A 25,830-nucleotide genomic window follows, 5' to 3' on the forward strand; every position below is an offset into this window, starting at 1 on the left:
ATGGAATCGGTACGTCAAAAATCTGTCCCCAACTATTTTGCAGGTTAAATGGCAGAGCTGTCAGTGTTTCGGTCCATAAATGAAACTGTTATACTTTTTATTCATCACAATTTTCTTTAAAAAAATGGTCTTTAATTCAGGGCCGACAGACAAGTTCCTCACTTTTCCCCCTTCCACTTTCCTCTTCCATTTTTGTGGTAATGCTGCAATTAGTTGGTTGTATTTTGGGGATCAGACATTTCCATATGATTTTGTTAGCTGCATGTCCTATTTTTGATATCATTTTTGAAGATTCTAACTTTTAAATCAATTTTTTAAATCAATTAGTATATTTGAGTGTAATATTTCCTGTAATATTTGTTCTGCCTTTTCTGGTTAAATTGAAATTGTTTCCACCTTTTCAAGGCTTGTTTTAAAAATAACGATATTTGGGAGATGATTTCCTTTACAACATCTCACTCTCAGTTATTTGTAATCTGAATAAAGGGAAAAGGGTCATTATTTAACATGGGGACATTCTTACTAATCTGGTAAACTGGGTAATCAAGGTAAACTGGGAAATGACTAAAGAGTTAATCAAGGTAAACTGGGAAATGACTAAAGAGTTAAGCAGGGTAAACTGGGATATGACTAAAGAGTTCAGCAGGGTAAACTGGGATATGACTAAAGAGTTCAGCAGGGTAAACTGGGATATGACTAAAGAGTTAAGCAGGGTAAACTGGGATATGACTAAAGAGTTAAGCAGGGTAAACTGGGATATGACTAAAGAGTTCAGCAGGGTAAACTGGGATATGACTAAAGAGTTAAGCAGGGTAAATTGGGATATGACTAAAGAGTTTAATCAAGGTAAACTGGGATATGACTAAAGAGTTAATTAGGGTGATTTTTCCACATAATAGACATTTACCTTTCCATGGTAGCAAGATCTGTTTTTTTCTAACTTTCTATGGAAATGTATTGGAGTGAGATCATTTATTTATTTCAGGATTTGTATATACCGAGAACACCTGGTTTACATTTCCCCAATTAAGCGACTTGTAATTAACCCTCTGTTTCCCATCATGTTTTGTGTGTAATTGTTTTCATATTAGGTAGTGTTAGTTTATGCACTCTACTTTTAATCCGGAGAGGTTAGAAAAAGTATCTAGATCCTCGTTGAGGCTGTGGAGGGATCCAAGTTGTGGATTTTACAGAAAACATGAATCATCAGCGTACAGTGACTCCTTTGTTTTTCAACCCTGGATTTCTAATTGGATTTCTAATTCTAATTAATTCTATGTGCTTTAATTCTATGTGCTAGAGTTTTTGCATCACAGCACTGAAGTGCAAGTGGCCTCCAAGTTGTTTTAATGAACTGGATCTTTATATTTACCACTTGGATCCTGTTTCAGTAATAATGAAATCAGACCTAGTTGAGTGTCTGATAATCTACCATTTACATAGGACCGTTCCACAGGTGCATGTTCATTAATTGTTTTTGGTTCATTGAACAAGCATGGGAAACAATGTTTGAACCCTTTACAATGAAGATCTGTGAATTATTATATATATATTTTTAATTATCTTTGAAAGACAGGGTCCTGAAAAAGGGAAGTTTCTTTTTTTGCTGAGTTTACTACTACTATTATAGGCTACCTCGAGCAAGATGTACAAGAAGACCAGGGTGACCATTATCATCCAATAATCTCATCATTATTAATCACAAGGTTAATTCTCAGGATTAACCCAAGCTGTTTGCAGTCCTCTGCTGAAATACAGATGTCATATCTTAATTTGATCATCCTGTTGTTGCTGGATTTTTCCTGTGTGTATTGTAGGTTTAAAAAGTTTGTAATTTCCCATTTCAGACTTGATTTTCCCTAATGAAAAATGTATCAACACCTACAAAAATATGTCCATTAATCATAATCCACATAACAATTCACATTTCCTGTTGCTGCAGGATTATTTTGCTGCTGTGTGAAACTGGCTCAAATAAAGATACGACATCTGTACTTGACATCTTACCATTGTCACAGTCACTGTTCAGAACGCACTAGTGTTTCAGAGGAACCCCAATCTGTTTTCACAAATAAACATTTCAACTCTGAAAAACTTTAGTGAAGGTGATAAATTGACCCCTTGCTATGGGTTTTAACCACATTGATATATTATTATTAAGAGCTTTGGTGGTGTTACACCAAGAGGTCTGTTTTAACCACGTTGATATATTATTATTAAGAGCTTCGGTGGTGTTACACCAAGAGGTCTGTTTTCACGTTTCACCGTGACATGACCCTCATTTGATCTGACTCAGTTGATGACGTTTGTGCTAATGTTACAGTGTTGTGTTGTGTTGCAGAGATGAGAGATAGATACCAGAGAAACAGAATAGTAGCGGAAGCATCAGCGCTGAGCGGTAAGAGAAGTAGAACAGGAAGAGGACACTCTGTCTATGGACTCCATCTCTCTCTCTCTCTCTGTCACCACAGCAGCTAGCCAGTCACTTTAAAGGGCCAACAGCTTTAATGACAGACCTCAGCCACGACCAGCAGCTAAGACAGACCTCAGCCACGACCAGCAGCTAAGACAGACCTCAGCCACGACCAGCAGCTAAGACAGACCTCAGCCCCGACCAGCAGCTAAGACAGACCTCAGCCACGACCAGCAGCTAAGACAGACCTCAGCCACGACCAGCAGCTAAGACAGACCTCAGCGACGACCAGCAGCTAAGACAGACCTCAGCCCCGACCAGCAGCTAAGACAGACCTCAGCCCCGACCAGCAGCTAAGACAGACCTCAGCCACGACCAGCAGCTAAGACAGACCTCAGCCACGACCAGCAGCTAAGACAGACCTCAGCCACGACCAGCAGCTAAGACAGACCTCAGCGACGACCAGCAGCTAAGACAGACCGCTAGAGTTCTATGATATTCTATGAATACCTGTCTCTTACTACTGGAGATGGTGGTTAAGTTAGAAACAGCACCCCCTGTACACTGTTGCATCATTTCCTGGTGCTCTCTGTCTCTCTCCCTACTCTGATAGGAACTGGTCACCCCCTGTACACTGTTACATCACTTACTGGTTCTCACTGTCTCTCTCCCTACTCTGATAGGAACTAGTGTTGTGAAGTGCTGTGGTACTGTGGTGTTCAGTCAGTGGAGGCTGTGGTTTAGATGGTTGTAGCATTGTAAGGTTAGATATCAGCCTGTCTGGGGCTCCCAGTCACTGAAAGTAACAGAGATGTTGTATCGAAGGTTCTTTGATGTCAAAGGTCTCTCCATGAAGTTAAAGTGTCGGCGAGGACTAGAGGTAGGTACAGTAGGAGGACAGGGGTAGAGGATAGGGGTAGGTACAGTAGGAGGACAGGGGTAGATACAGTAGGAGGACAGGGGTAGAGGATAGGGGTAGATACAGTAGGAGGACAGGGGTAGGGTACAGGGGTAGGGGACAGGGGTAGATACAGTAGGAGGACAGGGGTAGAGGATAGGGGTAGATACAGTAGGAGGACAGGGGTAGATACAGTAGGAAGACAGGGGTAGGGGACAGGGGTAGGGGACATGGGTAGGTACAGTAGGAGGACAGGGGTAGAGGACAGGGGTAGGGTACAGGGGTAGGTACAGTAGGAGGACAGGGGTAGGGGACAGGGGTAATGGACAGTAGGAGGACAGGGGTAGTGGAGAGTAGGGGGACAGGGGTAGTGGACAGTAGGGGGACAGGGGTAGTGGACAGTAGGGGGACAGGGGTAGTGGACAGTAGGAGGACAGGGGTAGGTTCCGCAGGAGGACAGGGGTAGAGGACAGGGGTAGATACAGTAGGAGGACAGGGGTAGAGGACAGGGGTAGATACATTTGGAGGACAGGGGTAGAGGACAGGGGTTGAGGACAGGGGTAGGTACCGCAGGAGGACAGGGGTAGAGGACAGTAGGAGAACAGGGGTAGAGGACAGTAGGATACAGATGGGTTTGGTAAGATACAGATGGGTTTGGAAGGATACAGATGGGTTTGGTAGGATACAGATGGGTTTGGAAGGATACAGATGGGTTTGGTAGGAAACAGATGGGTTTGGTAGGAAACAGATGGGCTTGGTAGGAAACAAATGGGTTTGGTAGGATACAGATGGGTTTGGAAGGATACAGATGGGATACAGATGGGTTTGGTAGGATACAGATGGGTTTGGAAGGATACAAATGGGTTTGGTAGGATACAGATGGGTTTGGAAGGATACAGATGGGTTTGGAAGGATACAGATGGGTTTGGTAGGATACAGATGGGTTTGGTAGGATACAGATGGGTTTGGTAGGATACAGATGGGTTTGGTAGGATACAGATGGGTTTGGTAGGATACAAGATGGGTTTGGTAGGATACCAGATGGGTTTGGTAGGATACAGATGGGTTTGGTAGGAAACAGGTGGGTTTGGTAGGTCTGGGAGGAATGAACAGTGTGATTCTGGTCCTGTTAGCATCTCCATTTCCAATAGGTGTAAAATATATCCTGTTCATTTAGCCTGTTTTCAGCTGTTTATCTATTTTTGATCTTGTGTTAACCAATCAAAATGCCTCTGCATTGACAACATTGAGAGTTTCATTCAGTTTGCTTAATTTGTCAGAGGATAACCCATGTATTGTGTGATGACCTCTACCTCTATTCAGATTGTTTAAATAGCAGATTTGTCAGAGGATAACCCATGTATTGTGTGCTTAGTTTTGAGAACCAGCTACTGGAAGTCATTGTTTTAAACACGCTTGACCTTGATTTTTTGAGAAAAGTTGTTGAGATGCCCAAGTTGTTATTCTGTATTGGAGAGTTTTTATGCTATTCAGCTGCGTGCAACTTCCTGTATGTAAGGGGAAGTGAGCGTAAAGGGGAAGAGGCGATGTAAGCTAGATTCCAACATGTGGTCGGGAGGCGCTGTAGGGAGGGTGTGATGTAACCCTGTCAAATTGTGGAACAACGTGGAGGGCTCCATATGACTCCACATTGACGTGATTGGTCGACGGTAGGTGGGAGGGCGGGAAGTCTTGTGTAAACACAAATTCACTTCCTCGACAACTTCCTTGACAACAGCTCTGTGCATACTCTGCGAAACACAGGAAGTATTAATGGCCCTGACTTCTGCAGAGGCCGTATGATTGTAAACGCTGCAAAGTCAACGCAGACGTCGGATTATATAAGGACTAGTTACCATGAAGAGTATCAGATCCTGGTCAGTAGAGGTCATCTGTGGTCTATATAAGGACTAGTAACCATAGAGAGTAACATATCCTGGCCAGTAGAGGTCATCTGTGGTCTATATAAGGACTAGTAACTATACAGATCCTGGTCAGTAGAGGTCATCTGTGGTCTATATGAGGACTAGTTACCATAGAGAGTAACAGATCCTGGTCAGTAGAGGTCATTTCTGGTCTATATAAGGACTATTTACCATACAGAGTAACAGATCCTGGTCAGTAGAGGCCATGTGTGGTCTATATAAGGACTAGTAACCATAGAGTAACAGATCCTGGTCAGTAGAGGTCATATGTGGTCTATATAAGGACTAGTTACCATACAGAGTAACAGATCCTGGTCAGTAGTGGTCATCTGTGGTCTATATAAGGACTAGTAACTATACAGAACCTGGTTAGTAGAGGTCATCTGTGGTCTATATAAGGACTAGTAACCATGCAGAGTAACAGATCCTGGTCAGTAGAGGTCATCTGTGGTCTATATAAGGACTAGTAACCATACAGATCCTGGTCAGTAGAGGTCATCTGTGGTCTATATAAGGGACTAGAAACCATACAGAGTAACAGATCCTGGTCAGTATAGGTCATCTGTGGTCTACATAAGGACTTGTAACCATGCAGAGTAACATATCCTGGTCAGTAGAGGTCATCTGTGGTCTATATAAGGACTTGTAACCATACAGAGTAACAGATCCTGGTCAGTAGAGGTCATCTGTGGTCTATATAAGGACTAGTAACCATACAGATCCTGGTCAGTAGAGGTCATCTGTGGTCTATATGAGGACTAGTTACCATACAGAGTAACAGATCCTGGTCAGTATAGGTCATCTGTGGTCTATATAAGGACTAGTAACCATACAGATCCTGGTCAGTAGAGGTCATCTGTGGTCTATATAAGGACTAGTTACCATAAAGAGTATCAGATCCTGGTCAGTAGAGGTCATCTGTGGTCTATATAAGGACTAGTTACCATGCAGAGTATCAGATCCTGGTCAGTAGAGGTCATCTGTGGTCTGTATAAGGACTAGTTACCATAAAGAGTATCAGATCCTGTTCAGTAGAGGTCATCTGTGGTCTATATAAGGACTAGTTACCATACATAGTAACAGATCCTGGTCAGTAGAGGTCATCTGTGGTCTATATAAAAACTAGTAACCATAGAGTAACAGATCCTGGTCAGTAGAGGTCATCCGTGGTCTAAATAAGGACTAGTTACCATACAGATCCTGGTCAGTAGAGGTCATCTGTGGTCTATATAAGGACTAGTAACCATGCAGAGTAACATATCCTGGTCAGTAGAGGTCATCTGTGGTCTATATAAGGACTAGTAACCATACAGAGTAACAGATCCTGGTCAGTAGAGGTCATCTGTGGTCTATATAAGGACTAGTTACCATACAGATCCTTTCTAGGCAGGGAAAGGAGGAACGGAGCGAGAGGGTAGCTGTACTCTCTGACCTCATTCTGTTTCTAGGCAGGGAAAGGAGGAACGGAGAGAGAGGGTCACTGTACTGTCTGACCTCATTCTGTTTCTAGGCAGGGAAAGGAGGAACGGAGAGAGAGGGTAGATGTACTGTCTGACCTCATTCTGTTTCAAGGCAGGAAAAGGAGGAACGGAGAGAGAGGGTCGCTGTACTGTCTGACCTCATTCTGTTTCTAGGCAGGGAAAGGAGGAAGTGAGAGAGAGGGTAGCTGTACTGTCTGACCTCATTCTGTTTCTAGGCAGGGAAAGGAGGAACGGAGAGAGAGGATAGCTGTACTGTCTGACCTCATACTGTTTCAAGGGAGGGAAAGGAGGAACGGAGAAAGAGGGTCGCTGTACTGTCTGACCTCATTCTGTTTCTAGGCAGGGAAAGGAGGAACTGAGAGAGAGGGTAGCTGTACTGTCTGACCTCATTCTGTTTCTGGGCAGGGAAAGGAGGAACGGATGGAGAGGGTAGCTGTACTGTCTGACCTCATTCTGTTTCTAGGCAGGGAAAGGAGGAACGGAGAGAGAGGGTAGCTGTACTGTCTGACCTCATTCTGTTTCTACTCCTAATCCCCCTTCTTCCACCTGCAGGAAAAGGATGGAGAGAAGAGTCGAGACAAAGACGAGAGGAGAGAGGCGAAGGCCAGAGAGAGATGTATGCTGAACGGACATCACTTCAGCATGGTCTCGTCCCAGACACAATCCTCCTCCTGCCACCAATGCAGCAAAACCATCAACACTAAGGATGCCTTTCTCTGCACCAGTAAGACAGCATCAGTCAATACAACGCTAACAAAACCAACTATTAGCAGGTTTAGTAGATACACACCATATCGCTCAAGATGGCGCCGACAGAGAGGGCTGCCTTGCTTCTAATCCTTAGGAAACATTTCAGTATTTATTTTTATTTTGATGTATTATTTCTTACATTGTTAGCCCAGACAATCTTAAGTTTTATTACATACAGCCGGGAAGAACTATTGGATATCAGAGCGATGTCAACTTACCAACACTACGACCAGGAATACGACTTTCCCGAAGCGGATCCTTTGTCCGCACCACTCGGGGCAATTGAACTGATTCCAAAGGCTGATCCAAAACAACTCTGCCGGAGAAAAGGCAAACAGATCAGTCTTCTGGTCAGACTTCGGAGGTGCGCACACCACCCACCACTCCCGAGTATATTACTCTCCAATGTCCAGTCCCTAGATAACAAGGTCGATGAAATCAGGGCGAGGTTTGCTTTCCAAAGAGACATCAGGGAGTGTAACATACTCTGTTTCACGGAACCATGGCTCTCTCGGGATATGCTGTCGGAGACGATACAACTACCTGGTTTCTCAGTGCGTCGCGCCGACAGTAATAAACATCTCTTTGGGAAGAAGGGCGGGGGTTTAATGACTCATGGTGTAATTGTAACAACAGGAATTCAAGTATTTTTGTTCACCTGACCTAGAATTCCTCATAATCAAATGCCGACCATATTATCTCCCAAGATAATTATATTTTGTTATTGTCACAGCCATATATATCCCCCCTCAAGTCGATACCACAATGGCCCTCAAGGAACTTCAATGGACTATATTGGAAACCATATATCCTGAGGCTGAATTAATTGTAGCTGGGGATTTTAACAAACAAAATTTGAGAACAAGGCTACCTAAATTCTATCAGCATATCGACTGTAGCACTCGCACTGGAAAACCACTGGATCATTGCTACTCTAACTTCCGCAATGCTTACAAGGCCCTCCCCCGCCCTTATTTTTTCCAATATGAACACGTATCTATTTTGCTCCTCCATTCCTATAGGCAGGAACTTAAACAGGAAGTACCCATGCTAAGGACTATTTAACGCCAGTCTGACCAATCGGGAATCCACGTTTCAAGATTGTTTTGATTACAGGGACTGGGATATGTTCTGGATAGTGTCAGAGAATAATACCATAGGGCTTTGCACAATTGGCCCAGCGTCGTCCGGGTTTGGCCGGGGTAGGCCGTCATTGTAAATAAGAATTTTATCTTAACTGACTTGCCTAGTTAAAGGTTAAAATAAATAAAAAGTTAAAATGAAATCAAATCATCCAAATGTCGACAAAATGGAGTCGCAATTCAACGGCTCAGACACGAGACGATTGTCTGCAGACAATCACGGACTGCAAAAGTTAAACCAGCCACGTCACGAACACAGACGTCTTGCTTCCAGGTAAACTAAACACCTTCTTTATCCACTTTGAGGATAATACAGTGCCACCAACGTGGCCCGCTACCAAGGACTGTGGAATCTCTTTCTCCGTGGCTGACGGAGTTCCTCTGCGTACACATTTTAAGTTCCTCTGCGTACACATCACTGACAATCTGAAATGGTCCATCCAAACAGACAGTGTGGTGAAGAAGGTGCAACAACGCCTCTTCAACCTCAGGAGGCTGAAGAAATGTGGCTTGTCACCTAAAACCCTCACAAACTTTTACACATACACAATCGAGAGCATCCTTTCGGGCTGTATCACCGCCCGGAACGGCAACTGCACCGCCCACAACCGCAAGACTCTCCAGAGGGTAGTGCGGTCTGCACAACGCATCATCGGGGACAAACTACCTGCCCTCCAGGACACCTACATCACCCGATGTCACAGGAAGGCCATAAAGATCATCAAGGACAATAACCACCCGAGCCACTGCCTGTTCACACCACTACCATCCAGAAAGCGAGCCCAGTACAGGTGCATCAAAGCTGAGACTGAAATAGCTTCTATCTCTAGGCCATCATACTGTTAATGGAAGCCTCTCAAACATAATCCAGGTAGAATCAGGAATTCCCCAGGGCAGCTGTTTAGGCCCCTTGCAGGTAGAATCAGGAATTCCCCAGAGTAGCTGTTTAGGCCCCTTGCTTTTTTCAACCTTTACTAACTGAATGCCACTGACTTTGAGTAAAGACAGAGTGTCTATGTATGTGGATGACTTACGGAGTTGACGTTAGACAACAATCTGAATGAGTTTGATTTATGGAATTGAAGTGGTATACAAGGTAACAATTTAGTTTTTCTTCAGTTGCTTTATGACTAAAAACTAATCAAAATAAACATATTTAAACCAAAATGAATATTCTATCAAGGAGATGGAGTTGACAGTTCATTGTTGTGACAATGGTGATTTCAATATTTTTTGTTTTCATCTATTAAAAGTAGAGAAGTCTTAGTAGAGTAGTCTTCTTGTACTACATAGAATGAGGACATGCAGAAGGGGTCCTTATGGTATAGCTGTCCCTGCTCATCCCTGATTCATTTAGAATTTAAGACCAATCTGACGGAGTTCACCATATCTCCAGGCACATCTTTTAGGAATCACATTTTAAGACTATTTCTCTTAAAAGGCAGAGAGGGCTCTCACAAGAAACTACAACATATTTATTTTAAAACTATAAAAATATTATTGCTTGTTTATAGAATAAAAAATATATAATTGGAGAGTTGAAATTTGTATAATTTGCTCCAGACAAGGGCATGTCTGGGCATAGAGCCGATATGAAAATTTATAATATAGAAAATATTTAGAAAATTACAAAAGCAAATCTTTCCCTAAATAAAATTCCACTAAATGCAATTTAATCTGAATTAATACAACAAAAGAAAAACAAATTGACTATAAATATAAAGTTTCCCAACAAGGATTGTCCCAACTTTCAAGAATCCCTGAAGGACTATGGTGCCATTCTGGACATACGCCAACTCTCTAGTTCTGTAGACCAGTCCAACTCCCTGGTTCTGTAGACCAGTCCAACTCTCTGGTTCTGTAGACCAGTCCAACTCTCTGGTTCTGTAGACCAGTCCAACTCTCTGGTTCTGTAGACCAGTCCAACTCTGTAGACCAGTCCACTTCTCTGGTTTTGTAGACCAGTCCAACTCTCTGGTTCTGTAGACCAGTCCAACTCTGTAGACCAGTCCACTTCTCTGGTTCTGTAGACCAGTCCAATTCTCTGGTTTTGTAGACCAGTCCCAATTCTCTGGTTTTGTAGACCAGTCCAACTCTCTGGTTCTGTAAACCAGTCCCAACTCTCTGGTTCTGTAGACCAGTCCCAACTCTCTGGTTCTGTAGACCAGTCCCAACTCTCTGGTTCTGTAGACCAGTCCAACTCTCTGGTTCTGTAGACCGGTCCAACTCTGTAGACCAGTCCACTTCTCTGGTTCTGTAGACCAGTCCAATTCTCTGGTTTTGTAGACCAGTCCCAATTCTCTGGTTTTGTAGACCAGTCCAACTCTCTGGTTCTGTAAACCAGTCCCAACTCTCTGGTTCTGTAGACCAGTCCCAACTCTCTGGTTCTGTAGACCAGTCCCAACTCTCTGGTTCTGTAGACCAGTCCCAACTCTCTGGTTCTGTAGACCAGTCCAACTCTCTGGTTCTGTAGACCAGTCCAACTCTCTGGTTCTGTAGACCAGTCCAACACTCTGGTTCTGTTGACCAGTCCAACACTCTGGTTCTGTTGACCAGTCCAACAATCTGGTTCTGTAGACCAGTCCAACTCTCTGGTTCTGTTGACCAGTCCACTTCTCTGGTTCTGTAGACCGTCCCAACTCTCTGGTTCTGTAGACCAGTCCCAACTCTCTGGTTCTGTAGACCAGTCCCAACTCTCTGGTTCTGTAGACCAGTCCCAACTCTCTGGTTCTGTAGACCAGTCCAACTCTCTGGTTCTGTAGACCAGTCCAACTCTCTGGTTCTGTAGACCAGTCCAACTCTCTGGTTCTGTTGACCAGTCCAACACTCTGGTTCTGTTGACCAGTCCAACACTCTGGTTCTGTAGACCAGTCCAACTCTCTGGTTCTGTTGACCAGTCCACTTCTCTGGTTCTGTAGACCACTCCAACTCTCTGGTTCTGTTGACCAGTCCATCTCTCTGGTTCTGTAGACCAGTCCAACTCATTGGTTCTGTAGACCAGTCCAACTCATTGGTTCTGTAGACCAGTCCAACTCATTGGTTCTGTAGACCAGTCCAACTCATTGGTTCTGTAGACCAGTCCAACTCTCTGGTTCTGTAGACCAGTCCAACTCTCTGGTTCTGTTGACCAGTCCAACTCTCTGGTTCTGTTGACCAGTCCAACTCTCTGGTTCTGTAGACCAGTCCAACTCTCTGGTTCTGTAGACCAGTCCAACTCTCTGGTTCTGTTGACCAGTCCAACTCTCTGGTTCTGTAGACCAGTCCAACTCTCTGGTTCTGTAGACCAGTCCAACTCTCTGGTTCTGTTGACCAGTCCAACTCATTGGTTCTGTAGACCAGTCCAACTCATTGCTTCTGTAGACCAGTCCAACTCATTGGTTCTGTAGACCAGTCCAACTCTCTGGTTCTGTAGACCAGTCCAATTCTCTGGTTCTGTAGACCAGTCCAACTCTCTGGTTCTGTTGACCAGTCTAACTCCCCAGTCACAGTTCATAACACGTGAAATAACTCCCCTGGAAGATTATTCTGTTGAAGTTCTTACTTTAAGATTTAGAGTTTCATTTTATTTTGTATTTTTCAGATTGCAATGCACATGTTCATAAGAGTTGTAGAGAAAGCCTGCCTGTCTGTGCCAAGGTGAAGATGAAGGTAAGGAAAAACTGTATTTAAAACTATTTTCAGACCGTTTTGTCAGCCTACAAAATGAGTAGCCTACAAGGACAGTTTTCATGTACTAGATCATTTTGTCAGCCAATAGGATGAGTAGCCTACAAGGATATCATGTTTTCATGTACTAGATCATTTTGTCAGCCAATAGGATGAGTAGCCTACAAGGACATCATGTTTTCATGTACTAGATCATTTTGTCAGCCAATAGGATGAGTAGCCTACAAGGACATCATGTTTTCATGTACTAGATCATTTTGTCGGCCAATAGGATGAGTAGCCTACAAGGATATCATGTTTTTATGTACTAGATCATTTTGTCAGCCAATAGGATGAGTAGCCTACAAGGATATCATGTTTTTATGTACTAGATCATTTTGTCAGCCAATAGGATGAGTAGCCTACAGAACATCAAGGTCATGAACTTATTTACACTACTGAAGTCCTGGATTGTTTTCCCTCCAGACGCCCAGACAGCAGTTTGCAGTTCCAGATTCAGCCACCATTCCTGTTGTCACCCGGAGACCAAAACGAGGGTTAAACCGTGAGTCCATCTTAAATATACTCAATAGTCATACTGTTGGTGTTAACCAGAGCCACCACAGCCATGTCCTGGTCCCAGATCTGTTGATGTTAACCAGAGCCACCACAGCCCTGTCCTGGTCCCAGATCTGTTGGTGTTAACCAGAGTCACCACAGCCATGTCCTGGTCCCAGATCTGTTGGTGTTAACCAGAGTCACCACAGCCCTGTCCTGGTCCCAGATCTGTTGGTGTTAACCAGAGTCACCACAGTCCTGTCCTGGTCCCAGATCTGTTGGTGTTAACCAGAGTCACCACAGTCCTGTCCTGGTCCCAGATTTGTTGGTGTTAACCAGAGCCACCACAGCCCTGTCCTGGTCCCAGATCTGTTGGTGTTAACCAGAGTCACCACAGCCCTGTCCTGGTCCCAGATCTGTTGGTGTTAACCAGAGTCACCACAGTCCTGTCCTGGTCCCAGATCTGTTGGTGTTAACCAGAGTCACCACAGTCCTGTCCTGGTCCCAGATTTGTTGGTGTTAACCAGAGTCACCACAGTCCTGTCCTGGTCCCAGATCTGTTGGTACCAGTTAGAATACAATCAAATTCTGCATGTATCTGTTCCCAATAGAGTCCTACAGGGCTGGATGTATCTGTTCCCTATAGAGTCCTACAGGGCTGGATGTATCTGTTCCCTATAGAGTCCGACAGGGCTGGATGTATCTGATCCCTATAGAGTTCTACAGGGCTGCATGTATCTGTTCCCTATAGAGTCCAACAGGGCTGGATGTATCTGTTCCCTATAGAGTCCTACAGGGCTGGATGTATCTGTTCCCTATAGAGTCCGACAGGGCTGGATGTATCTGTTCCCTATAGAGTTCTACAGGGCTGCATGTATCTGTTCCCTATAGAGTCCAACAGGGCTGGATGTATCTGTTCCCTATAGAGTCCTACAGGGCTGCATGGATGTATCTGTTCCCTATAGAGTCCTACAGGGCTGCATGTATCTGTTCCCTATAGAGTCCTACAGGGCTGCATGTATCTGTTCCCTATAGAGTCCTACAGGGCTGCATGTATCTGTTCCCTATAGAGTCCAACAGGGCTGGATGTATCTGTTCCCTATAGAGTCCTACAGGGCTGCATGTATCTGTTCCCTATAGAGTCGTACAGGGCTGGATGTATCTGTTCCCTATAGAGTCCTACAGGGCTGGATGTATTTGTTTCCTATAGAGTCCTACAGGGCTGCATGTATCTGTTCCCTATAGAATCCTACAGGGCTGCATGTATCTGTTCCCTATAGAGTCCAACAGGGCTGGATGTATCTGTTCCCTATAGAGTCCTACAGGGCTGCATGTATCTGTTCCCTATAGAGTCCTACAGGGCTGCATGTATCTGTTCCCTATAGAGTCCTACAGGGCTGGATGTATCTGTTCCCTATAGAGTCCGACAGGGCTGGATGTATCTGTTCCCTATAGAGTCCTACAGGGCTGGATGTATCTGTTCCCTATAGAGTCCTACAGGGCTGCATGTATATGTTCCCTAAAGAGTCCTACGGGGCTGGCTGGATGTATCTGTTCCCTGTAGAGTCCTACAGGGCTGCATGTATCTGTTCCCTGTAGAGTCCTACAGGGCTGCATGTATCTGTTCCCTATAGAGTCCTACAGGGCTGCATGTATCTGTTCCCTATAGAGTCCTACAGGGCTGGATGTATCTGTTCCCTATAGAGTCCTACAGGGCTGGATGTATCTGTTCCCTATAGAGTCCTACAGGGCTGGATGTATCTGTTCCCTATAGAGTCCTACAGGGCTGCATGTATCTGTTCCCTATAGAGTCCTACAGGGCTGCATGTATCTGTTCCCTATAGAGTCCTACAGGGCTGGATGTATCTGTTCCCTATAGAGTCCGACAGGGCTGGATGTATCTGTTCCCTTTAGAGTCCTACAGGGCTGGATGTATCTGTTCCCTATAGAGTCCTACAGGGCTGCATGTATATGTTCCCTAAAGAGTCCTACGGGGCTGGCTGGATGTATCTGTTCCCTATAGAATCCTACAGGGCTGCATGTATCTGTTCCCTATAGAGTCCTACAGGGCTGCATGTATCTGTTCCCTATAGAGTCCTACAGGGCTGGATGTATTTGTTCCCTATAGAGTCCTACAGGGCTGGATGTATCTGTTCCCTATAGAGTCCTACAGGGCTGGATGTATCTGTTCCCTATAGAGTCCTACAGGGCTGGATGTATCTGTTCCCTATAGAGTCCTACAGGACTGGATGTATCTGTTCCCTATAGAGTCCTACAGGGCTGGATGTATCTGTTCCCTATAGAGTCCTACAGGGCTGCATGTATCTGTTCCCTATAGAGTCCTACAGGGCTGCATGTATCTGTTCCCTATAGAGTCCTACATGGCTGCATGTATCTGTTCCCTATAGAGTCCTACAGGGCTGGATGTATCTGTTCCCTATAGAGTCCGACAGGGCTGGATGTATCTGTTCCCTATAGAGTCCTACAGGGCTGGATGTATCTGTTCCCTATAGAGTCCTACAGGGCTGCATGTATATGTTCCCTAAAGAGTCCTACGGGGCTGGCTGGATGTATCTGTTCCCTACAGAGTCCTACGGGGCTGGCTGGATGTATCTGTTCCCTATAGAATCCTACAGGGCTGCATGTATCTGTTCCCTATAGAGTCCTACAGGGCTGCATGTATCTGTTCCCTATAGAGTCCTACAGGGCTGGATGTATCTGTTCCCTATAGAGTCCTACAGGGCTGGATGTATCTGTTCCCTATAGAGTCCTACAGGGCTGGATGTATCTGTTCCCTATAGAGTCCTACAGGGCTGGATGTATCTGTTCCCTATAGAGTCCTACAGGGCTGGATGTATCTGTTCCCTGTAGAGTCCTACAGGGCTGGATGTATCTGTTCCCTATAGAGTCCTACAGGGCTGGATGTATCTGTTCCCTATAGAGTCCTACAGGGCTGGATGTATCTGTTCCCTATAGAGTCCTACAGGGCTGGATGTATCTGTTCCCTATAGAGTCCTACAGGGCTGCATGTATCTGTTCCCTATAGAGTTCTACAGGGCTGGATGTATCTGTTCCCTATAGAGTCCTACAGGGCTGGATGTATCTGTTCCCTATAGAGTCCTACAGGGCTGGATGTATCTGTTCCCTATAGAGTCCTACAGGGCTGGATGTATCTGTTCCCTATAGAGTCCAACGGGGCTGAATGTATTTTTTATTTTATTTGACCTTTATTTAACCAGGCAAGTCAGTTAAGAACAAATTCTTATTTTCAATGACGGCCTGGGAACAGTGGGTTAAGTGCCTTTTCAGGGGCAGAACGACAGATTTGAAACCTTGTCAGCTCGTGGGTTTGAACTCACAACCTTCCGGTTACTAGTCCAACGCTCTAACCACTAGGCTACCCTGCCGCCCCGACAGGGCTGGATGTATCTGTTCCCTATAGAGTCCTACGGGGCTGCATGTATCTGTTGGATGTATCTGTTCCCTATAGAGTCCTACAGGGCTGGATGTATCTGTTCCCTGTAGAGTCCTACGGGGCTAGATGTATCTGTTCCCTATAGAGTCCTACAGGGCTGGATGTATCTCTTCCCTATAGAGTCCTACGGGGCTGGATGTCTCTGTTCCCTGTAGAGTCCTACGGGGCTAGATGTATCTGTTCCCTATAGAGTCCTACAGGGCTAGATGTATCTGTTCCCTATAGAGTCCTACAGGGCTGGATTTATCTGTTCCCTATAGAGTCCTACAGGGCTAGATGTATCTGTTCCCTATAGAGTCCTACAGGGCTAGATGTATCTGTTCCCTATAGAGTCCGACAGGGCTGGATGTATCTGTTCCCTATAGAGTCCGACAGGGCTGGATGTATCTGTTCCCTACAGAGTCCTACAGGGCTGCATGTATCTGTTCCCTATAGAGTCCTACAGGGCTGGATGTATCTGTTCCCTACAGAGTCCTACGGGGCTGCATGTATCTGTTCCCTATAGAGTCCTACGGGGCTGGATGTCTCTGTTCCCTATAGAGTCCTACGGGGCTGGATGTCTCTGTTCCCTATAGAGTCCTACAGGGCTGGATGTATCTGTTCCCTATAGAGTCCTACAGGGCTAGATGTATCTGTTCCCTATAGAGTCCTACAGGGCTAGATGTATCTGTTCCCTATAGAGTCCGACAGGGCTGGATGTATCTGTTCCCTATAGAGTCCGACAGGGCTGGATGTATCTGTTCCCTACAGAGTCCTACAGGGCTGCATGTATCTGTTCCCTATAGAGTCCTACGGGGCTGGATGTCAACATTAGTGCACTACGTAAGGATTAGGGTGCCATGTGGGACGTAACCCAATACCATCCTACCACATTCCCCTGTTAACGCTGGCCCTCTCTTATGACATCACAGCGGGTGCATCGAGGGAGCGACCCTGGTCAGCCATCTTGTCTCCAGAAGACCACTCCTCATTGGTTGTTCCCTCCCGAAGACATACCTCCATCATACCCTTCCACGGCTCCAACCTGTCAAAGAGCATCTCCATATCCAACATCGCTGGGTGAGCAACCCTAACCCTATCCCTAACCATAACCCTGAGCCTGTTCTTAAACCGAAACCTAACCCTAACCATAATCCTAACTCTGACCCTGACCCTGTTCCTAACCATAACCCTGACTCAAACCCTGACCCTGTTCCTAACCATAACCCTGACCCTGTTCCTAACCATAACCCTGACTCAAACACTGACCCTGTTCCTAACCCTAACCCTGACCCTGTTCCTAACCATAACCCTGACTCAAACCCTGACCCTGTTCCTAACCCTAACCCTGACGCTGTTCCTAACCATAACCCTGACTCAAACCCTGACCCTGTTCCTAACCATAACCCTGACTCTGACCCTGACCCTGTTCCTAACCATAACCCTGACTCAAACCCTGACCCTGTTCATAACCCCAACCTTAAACATAACCCTAACCCTGACCCTGACCCTGTTCCTAACCACAACCTTGACTCAAACCCTGACCCTGTTCCTAACCATAAACCCGACTCAAACCCTGACCCTGTTCCTAACATAACCCTGACTCAAACCCTGACCCTGTTCCTAACCATAACCCTGACTCTGACCCTGAACCTGTTCCTAACCATAACCCTGACTCAAACCCTGACCCTGTTCTTAACCATAACCCTGACTCAAACCCTGACCCTGTTCCTAACCATAACCCTGACCCTGTCCCTAATCCTGACACAAACCTTAAATCTGACTCTAACCCAACCCTAATTCCAACCCAACCCTAACCCTGACTCTAACCCAACCCTAACCCAACCCAACCCTAACCCAACCCTAACTCCAACCCAACCCTGACTCTAACCCAACCCTAACCCTGACTAACCCAACCCTAACCCTGACCCTAACCTAACCCTGACACAAACCTTAAATCTGACACTGACCCTGTTCCTAACCGTGACTCTAACCCAACCCTAACTCCAACCCAACCCTAACCCTGACTCTAACCCAACCCTAACCCAATCCTAATCCAACCCTAACCCAATCCTAATCCAACCCTAACCCTGACTCTAACCCAACCCTAACCCTGACTAACCCAACCCTAACCCTAACCTAACCCTGACTCTAACCCTGACCCAAACCTAACCTGACTATGACCCTAACCCAACCCTGACCCTAACCCTGACCCTAACCTAACCCAACCCTAAATTGCAGACATACTTGTTTCCTAATGGTCCTCTCTTTGTAGCCGTGATTTATTTTTACTGAGCCTCCGTCTCTGACACTGGCACCTCTACTTCAGTCTGAGCCTCCGTCTCTGACACTGGCACCTCTACTTCAGTCTGGGCAAAGTGGTTTTCTTAGCCTTTTTTTGGTTGTGCCGTTGTATTTCATGGTACGGCGTTGTATATTCCCACCAGATTTAAACGGCTGATTTTGACCATATATGGTTCATTAGGGGTGTTTTGAAATGCAAATAGCCAAAGTCATGGACGAGCACTGATGCTGAGAACAATTAGTATTTATCAAATCAAATCAAATGTATTTATATAGCCCTTCGTACATCAGCTGATATCTCAAAGTGCTGTACAGAAACCCAGCCTAAAACCCCAAACAGCAAGCAATGCAGGTGTAGAAGCACGGTGGCTAGGAAAAACTCCCTAGAAAGGCCTAAACCTAGGAAGAAACCTAGAGAGGAACCAGGCTATGAGGGGTGGCCAGTCCTCTTCTGGCTGTGCCAGGTGTAGGTTATAACAGAACATGGCCAAGATGTTCAAATATTCATAAATGTTAAGATAGACATCAGGGATTGTAACGTTCTATGCTTCACGGAAACATATGTTGTTGGAATCGGTTCAGCCACAGGGCTTCTCCATGCATCGCGCCGATAGAGATGAACACCTGTCTGGCAAGAAGAAGGGTTTGGGTGTATTCTTTATGATTAACGACTCATTGTGTAATCATAACAACATTCAGGAACTCAAGTCCTTCTGCTCACCCAAATTCCTTACAATCAAATGCCGGCCATTTTACCTACCAAGAGAATTCTCTTCAGTTAGGTCACAGCTGTGTAGATTCCCCCTCAAGCAGAGAGCAAGGCGGACATCACGGAACTTCACTGGACTATGTAAACTGGAAACCATATATATATTCTGAGGATGCATTTATTGTAGCTGGGGATTTTAACAAAGCAAATTTGAGAACAAGTCTACCTAAATTCTTCCAACATATTGATTATGCTACATGCAAGGGCAAAACTTCTGCGATGCTTACAAAGCCCTCCCCCGCCCTCCCTTCAGCAAAACCGACCACGACGCCATCTTGCTCCTATCGTCCTATAGGCAGAAACTCAAACAGGGTGTACCAGTGACGAGAACCATTCAACATTGGTCAGACCCATCGGAAGCCACGCTTCAAGATTGTTTTGATCACGCGGACTGGAATATTTTCCGCTCAGCCGCAGAGAACAACATCGACCTATATGCTGACATTTATAAAGAAGTGCATTGGAGATGTTGTACCCACTGTGACTATTAAAACTCTAACCAGAAACCGTGGATGGAAGGCGGCATTCGCACAAAACTGAAAGCGTGATCCACCTTATTTAACCATGGAAAGAGGTCTGGAAATATGACTGAATATAAACAGTGTAGGTACTCCCTCCGCAAGGCAATCAAACAAGCGAAATGCCAGTACAGCAACAAGGTGGATTCACAATTCAATGGCTCAGACACGAGAAGCATGTGGCAGGGTCTACAGGAAATCACGGACTACAAAAAGAAAACCAGCTACGTCATGGAAACCGACATCACGCTTCAAGACAAACTAAACTTATTTGCCCGCTTTGAGGATAATACAGTGCCACAATCCCGGTCCGCTAACAAGGACTGCTTCCCCCACCCCCTTTCCTTCTCCATGGCTGACGTGAGTAAAACATTTAAATGTGTTAACCCTCACAAGGCTGCTGTCCCAGACGGCATCCCTAGCCGCGTCCTCAGAGCATGTGTGGCTGTGTTTACGGGGCGTTTACAGACATTTTCAATCGCTCCCTATCCCAGTCTATTGTCCCTACATGCTTCAAGATGGCTACCATTTGTTCCTGTACCCACAAAGGCAAAGATAACTGAACTAAATGACTACCGCCCCGGCACTCAATTCTGTCATCGATAAACACTTATCCGACCATCACCCCTGGTGAGACAAAACAGTGACTCGTCCGTGAAGAGCACTTTTTTGCCAGTCCTGTCTGGTCCAGCGATGTTGGGTTTGTGCCCATAGGCGACGTTGTTGCCGGTGATGTCTGGTGAGGACCTGACTTACAACAATCCTACAATCCCTCAGTCCAGCCTTTCTTTGCCTATTGCGGACAGTCTGAGCACTGTTGGAGAGATTATACATTCCTGGTGTAACTCGGGCAGTTGTTGTTGCCATCCTGTACCTGTCCCGCATGTGTGATGTTTGGATGTACCAATCCTGTACAGGTGTTGTTAAACGTGACCTGCCACTGCAAGGACGATCATCTGTCCGTCCTGTCTCCCTGTAGCGTCGTATTAGGTGCGTCACAGTGCGGACCTTACAATTTATTGCCCTGGCCACATCTGCAGTCCTCATGCCTCCTTGCAGCATGCCTAAGGCATGTTCATGCAGATGAGCAGGGACCCCAGGCAACTTTCTATTGGTGTTTTTCAGAGTCAGTAGAAAGGCCTCCTTAGTGTCCTAAGTTTTCATAACTGTGACCTTAATTGCCTACCATCTGTAAGCTGTTAGTGTCTTAACGACCGTTCCACAGGTGCATGTTCATTAATTGTTTGTGATTAATTGAAAAAGCATGGGAAACAGTGTTTAAACCCTTTACAATGAAGATCTGTGAAGTTATTTGGAGTTTACAATAGTAGTATTTTTTAGAATAGCTTCTAATATTAATAAATGAGCTCCCAGGTGTTTGATGACATGCCTATCAAGGGTCTGCGGTACCTGTCCCATTCTACTGACTCTCTGTCCTCTCTCTCTATGTCCTCTCTCTCTCTCTATGTCCTCTCTCTCTCTATGTCCTCTCTCTCTCTATGTCCTCTCTCTCTCTATGTCCTCTCTCTCTCTATGTCCTCTCTCTCTCTATGTCCTCTCTCTCTCTATGTCCTCTCTCTCTCTCTCTCTATGTCCTCTCTCTGTTTCCTCTCTCCAGTCACCAGGTGTTTGATGACATGCCTATCAAGGGTCTGCGGTACCTGTCCCATTCTACTGACTCTCTGTGCAAGACCAACCTGGTCAATGAATCTACAGAGTCACTCACAGACGAAGGTTCGTAGGTTACTAATCTCTCTCAACAGCTATGGATAGAATGACTAACATGCTTTGTGTCTTTAAATACATCTCAAATGGCACCCTATTTCCTGTTTAGTTCCCTACTATAGACCAGACCACTACTATAGACCAGACCACTACTATAGACCAGACCACTACTATAGACCAGACCACTACTATAGACCAGACCACTACTATAGACCAGACCACTACTATAGTCCAGGCCAGAACACTACTATAGTCCAGGCCAGAACACTACTATAGACCAGGCCAGAACACTACTATAGACCAGGCCAGAACACTACTATAGACCAGAAAACTATCACCGTCACCATCACACCATCACAGTCAGTCACCATCACACAGTCACCATCACACAGACGCCATCACCACATAGTAAACACATACTTTACCCCCAGCAAACACACGTAGACCCCAGTAAACACACGTTGCCCCCAGTAAACACACGTTGCCCCCAGTAAACACACGTTGCCCCCAGACCCCAGTAAACACACGTTGCCCCCAGACCCCAGTAAACACATGTTGCCCCAAGACCCCAGTAAACACACGTTGCCCCAAGACCCCAGTAAAGGTAAAGCGTCAGGTAGCCTAGAGGTTAGTGTTGTGTCAGTAACCGAAAGGTCGCTGGTTTGAATACCCGAGCTGAGCGAGGCACTTAATCCTAATTGCTCCCGTAAATGTGTCTGGATTATAGTGTCTACGATAATGTCTAGATAAATACCTGTGAATGCTATCTGAGTGTTGTGTTTCATAATCTAGGCACAGAGATGATTGACAGTCAGCTGATGGGGGAGTTTGAGGAAGACCTGAAAGAGCTGGAAGCAGACTCCTGGAGCAACGTTATGGACAGCAACTTCCTCAAACATCTGAATAAGGATGTCATCAAGAGACAGGAAGTCATCTACGGTACCTACCACTGCTACACTACCTACCACTGCTACTGTACCCTACCTTGATTTATACCAGGTACTACTACCCCTCTATCTAGAGTTACAGCGCACTACTACCCCTCTATCTAGAGCTGGACATACCCTGATCTCCCCAAGTTTATCCCCCTCCTAACCTTAACCCCTCCCTGTATCTCCTCCTACAGAGTTGATGCAGACAGAGATGCACCACGTGAGGACCCTGCTGATCATGATGGAGGTGTACAGTAAGGGTCTAGTGAAGGAGCTGCAGCTGGAGCCTCAGACGCTAGACAGGCTGTTCCCTGCCCTGGGGGAGCTCCTGGACCTCCACACCTCCTTCCTGACATGTCTCCTGGAGAGGAAGAGAGAGAGCCAGCAGGAGGGGGAGGACGGAGGATTCATCATCAACAAGATAGGAGACATCCTGGAGACACAGGTTAGAGGAGGGAGAGAGCCCCCACTACAGAACACCCCACCACACTACAGAACACCACAAAACAGAAAACCACAAAACAGAACATCCTCCTCCCCCCCACACACCACAGAAACAGTTGAGGAGCACCTGGTGTCTCTCTACACCACATCATAGAGACAGTTGAGGAGGTCCTGGTAGGAGAGCATGTTGTCTCTCTACACCAGATCATAGAGACAGTTGAGGAGGTCCTGGAAGGAGAGCATGTTGTCTCCACACCACATCATAGAGACAGTTGGAGGTCCTGGAGGGAAATCATGTTGTCTCTACACCACATCATAGAGACAGTTGAGGAGGTCCTGGAAGGAGGGCATGTTGTCTCTATACACCAGATCATAGACAGTTGAGGAGGTCCTGGAGGGAGATCATGTTGTCTCTCTACACCACATCATAGAGACAGTTGGAGGTCCTGGAAGGAGAGCATGTTGTATCCACATACTCAGTCTGACACCTTCCACCTTTATGTTTTAAACAAAACATACCAGACACCAATAATAATGACCTAAATAGATGTATTCCATTTAGTTGTAGATTCATATTGTTACTCACGCCTCTTGGAGGAGGGAACGCAAAAACCCTCCTACACTTAACTCCCTGTGGCGGTAGAGAGGTATGTGACTGTAGGTGGCGGTAGAGAGGTATGTGACTGTAGGTGGAGGTAGAGAGGTATGTGACTGTAGGTGGCGGTAGAGAGGTATGTGACTGTAGGTGGCGGTAGAGGGGTATGGGACTGTAGGTGGAGGTAGGGATGACAGAGAACATTACCGTTGACACGGAATGTATTTCCTTCACACGGTAATTTGGGGGAAAGGATCTGGACCAAAGCAAAGTGAACGTTAAAGCCCCCCCTCCTACCTTACCTATTTTAGCACCACCATACAGGGATGGGTCCGCCCAGGTCTTACCTAGTGTGCATAGACAGAATACATACTACGGGTATAAGTATGCCCGCAGGCCTCTTGCCTAAACACTCCCAACGTGCCTCCCCCCCCGGGAACAAAAACAGAATAATTACTAACGTAAAGTTAACAATTTAAACAAACCAAAAAACATGAGGTCCTACGGCAGCATACCTCTGCAGGAGCGCTACAAAATACTTTACAACAACTTATACCCTACAACCACACAACTTATACCAACCCTACAACCAACACAGCACATACAACTTATACCAACCCTACAACCAACACAGCACATACAACTTATACCAACCCTACAACCAACACAGCACATACAACTTATACCAACCCTACAACCAACACAGCACATACAACTTATACCAACCCCACAACACAACACATACAACTTATACCAACCCTACAACACAACACAGCACACACAACACAGCACACACAACACAGCACACACAACTTATACCAACCCTACAACCAACACAGCACATACGAAGAAGCTCTCTTTTCCTAACAAAGGAACACTGGCTTTTAAAGCTGCAGAAAGAGTCGGTAATTGAAGACAACTGTATCCCCTGACGAGAGGGCGGGGTCAGAGCGCCAATTAGCAATGGGGCCGACCAATCAGCTGCTTGGAATCCAAGGAAGCCCTTTCCTGAAACACACACATACAAACCCACAACACAGAAACTTGGGAAAGGTAACACATTTCATGCCTGTTGCTGTTTTTTCAGTTCTCAGGGACCAAAGCAGCGATAATGAAGAGAGTTTACGGGAAGTTCTGCAGCCGCCACAACGAGGCCGTAAACATCTACAAGGAGCTGCACTCCAAAGACAAACGCTTCCAGGCCTTCATCAGGGTAAGCACTTACCTGTTCACTACTCATTTACAGCATCCATTATCATTAGACATCAGCTAAACCAATATCACATATCATCTCTGTGTCTAGTCATCTAACTGTTACATCTAATCAATTCTGTCTTCCTATTATGTGACTTTTAAGAAGAAGATGAGTAGCAGTATCGTCCGGAGGCTAGGTATCCCAGAGTGCATTCTGTTAGTCACCCAGAGGATCACCAAGTACCCCGTCCTGATGCAGAGAATACTACATCACACCAAAGGTTTGTCTGCTGCCCCCAGCTCTGCCCTCTGCTGGACAGATGAGGTAGTCTCTGTACACACACACACACACACACACACACACACTGCCCCCAGCTCTGCCCTGCCCTCTGCTGGACAGATGAGGTAGTCTCTGTACACACACACACACACACACACACACACACACACACACACACACTGCCCCCAGCTCTGCACTGCCCTCTGCTGGACAGATGAGGTAGTCTCTGTACACACAACAACCTCTCTCTCAACGTCAACAAGACCAAGGAGCTGGTCGTGGACAACAGGGAGGAGGTCAGAACCCTGGCAGTGTGGTGCCATGACAACAACCTCTCTCTCAACGTCAGCAAGACCAAGGAGCGGATGGTGGAGTGCAGGGAACAGGGGTGGGTGCACCCCTCTCACCCCCATCCACAAGGACGCAGTGGAGAGGGTCAAGAGCTTCAAGTTCCTCGGTGTCCACATCACTGAGGACTTCACATTGTCCTCTCACACATTTTGTTACATTACAGCCTTATTCGGGGCGGCAGGGTAGCCTAGTGGTTAGAGCATTGGACTAGTAACCAGAAGGTTGCAAGTTCAAACCCCCGAGCTGACAAGGTACAAATCTGTTGTTCTGCCCCTGAACAGGGGAAAATAAGAATTTGTTCTTGACTAGTTAAATGAAGGTTAAAAATAATAATAATAATAAATTCTAAAATATATATTGTTCCTCATCAATCTACACACAATACCCCATTATGAAAATGCAATAACAGGTTTTTAGAAATGTTTGAAAATGTATTTAAAAAATTTAAAACA

General features: G+C 45.7%; 1 protein-coding gene and 1 long non-coding RNA gene across 5 annotated transcripts in view; both read left to right on the plus strand.

Annotated features, from left to right (window-relative positions):
• Positions 1 to 3,062: 3,062 nt before the first annotated feature.
• LOC110517149 (A-kinase anchor protein 13) overlaps positions 3,063 to 25,830 on the plus strand; it is a 72,223-nt gene continuing 49,455 nt past the window's right edge. For 3 of the 4 annotated variants that reach the window (XM_036963894.1, XM_036963897.1, XM_036963895.1), the window contains exons 1-10: positions 3,063 to 3,293; positions 7,270 to 7,441; positions 12,190 to 12,257; positions 12,741 to 12,819; positions 17,199 to 17,346; positions 21,476 to 21,591; positions 22,375 to 22,521; positions 22,709 to 22,959; positions 24,641 to 24,766; positions 24,911 to 25,028. In XM_036963894.1, coding sequence (XP_036819789.1) covers positions 3,225 to 3,293; positions 7,270 to 7,441; positions 12,190 to 12,257; positions 12,741 to 12,819; positions 17,199 to 17,346; positions 21,476 to 21,591; positions 22,375 to 22,521; positions 22,709 to 22,959; positions 24,641 to 24,766; positions 24,911 to 25,028 — 1,294 coding nt within the window. In that variant the 5' untranslated portion in view covers positions 3,063 to 3,224. The remainder of the gene's footprint in view (positions 3,294 to 7,269; positions 7,442 to 12,189; positions 12,258 to 12,740; positions 12,820 to 17,198; positions 17,347 to 21,475; positions 21,592 to 22,374; positions 22,522 to 22,708; positions 22,960 to 24,640; positions 24,767 to 24,910; positions 25,029 to 25,830) is intronic. The other variant, XM_036963896.1, reaches the window with a different exon arrangement.
• Positions 4,942 to 6,952, plus strand: LOC118944458. The gene is made up of 3 exons (XR_005039795.1): positions 4,942 to 5,730; positions 5,856 to 6,449; positions 6,512 to 6,952. It is a non-coding gene; the product is annotated as an uncharacterized LOC118944458 (long non-coding RNA).

The sequence above is a fragment of the Oncorhynchus mykiss genome, chromosome 26 (genome assembly GCF_013265735.2).
Source record: "Oncorhynchus mykiss isolate Arlee chromosome 26, USDA_OmykA_1.1, whole genome shotgun sequence".
Lineage (NCBI taxonomy): Eukaryota > Metazoa > Chordata > Actinopteri > Salmoniformes > Salmonidae > Oncorhynchus > Oncorhynchus mykiss.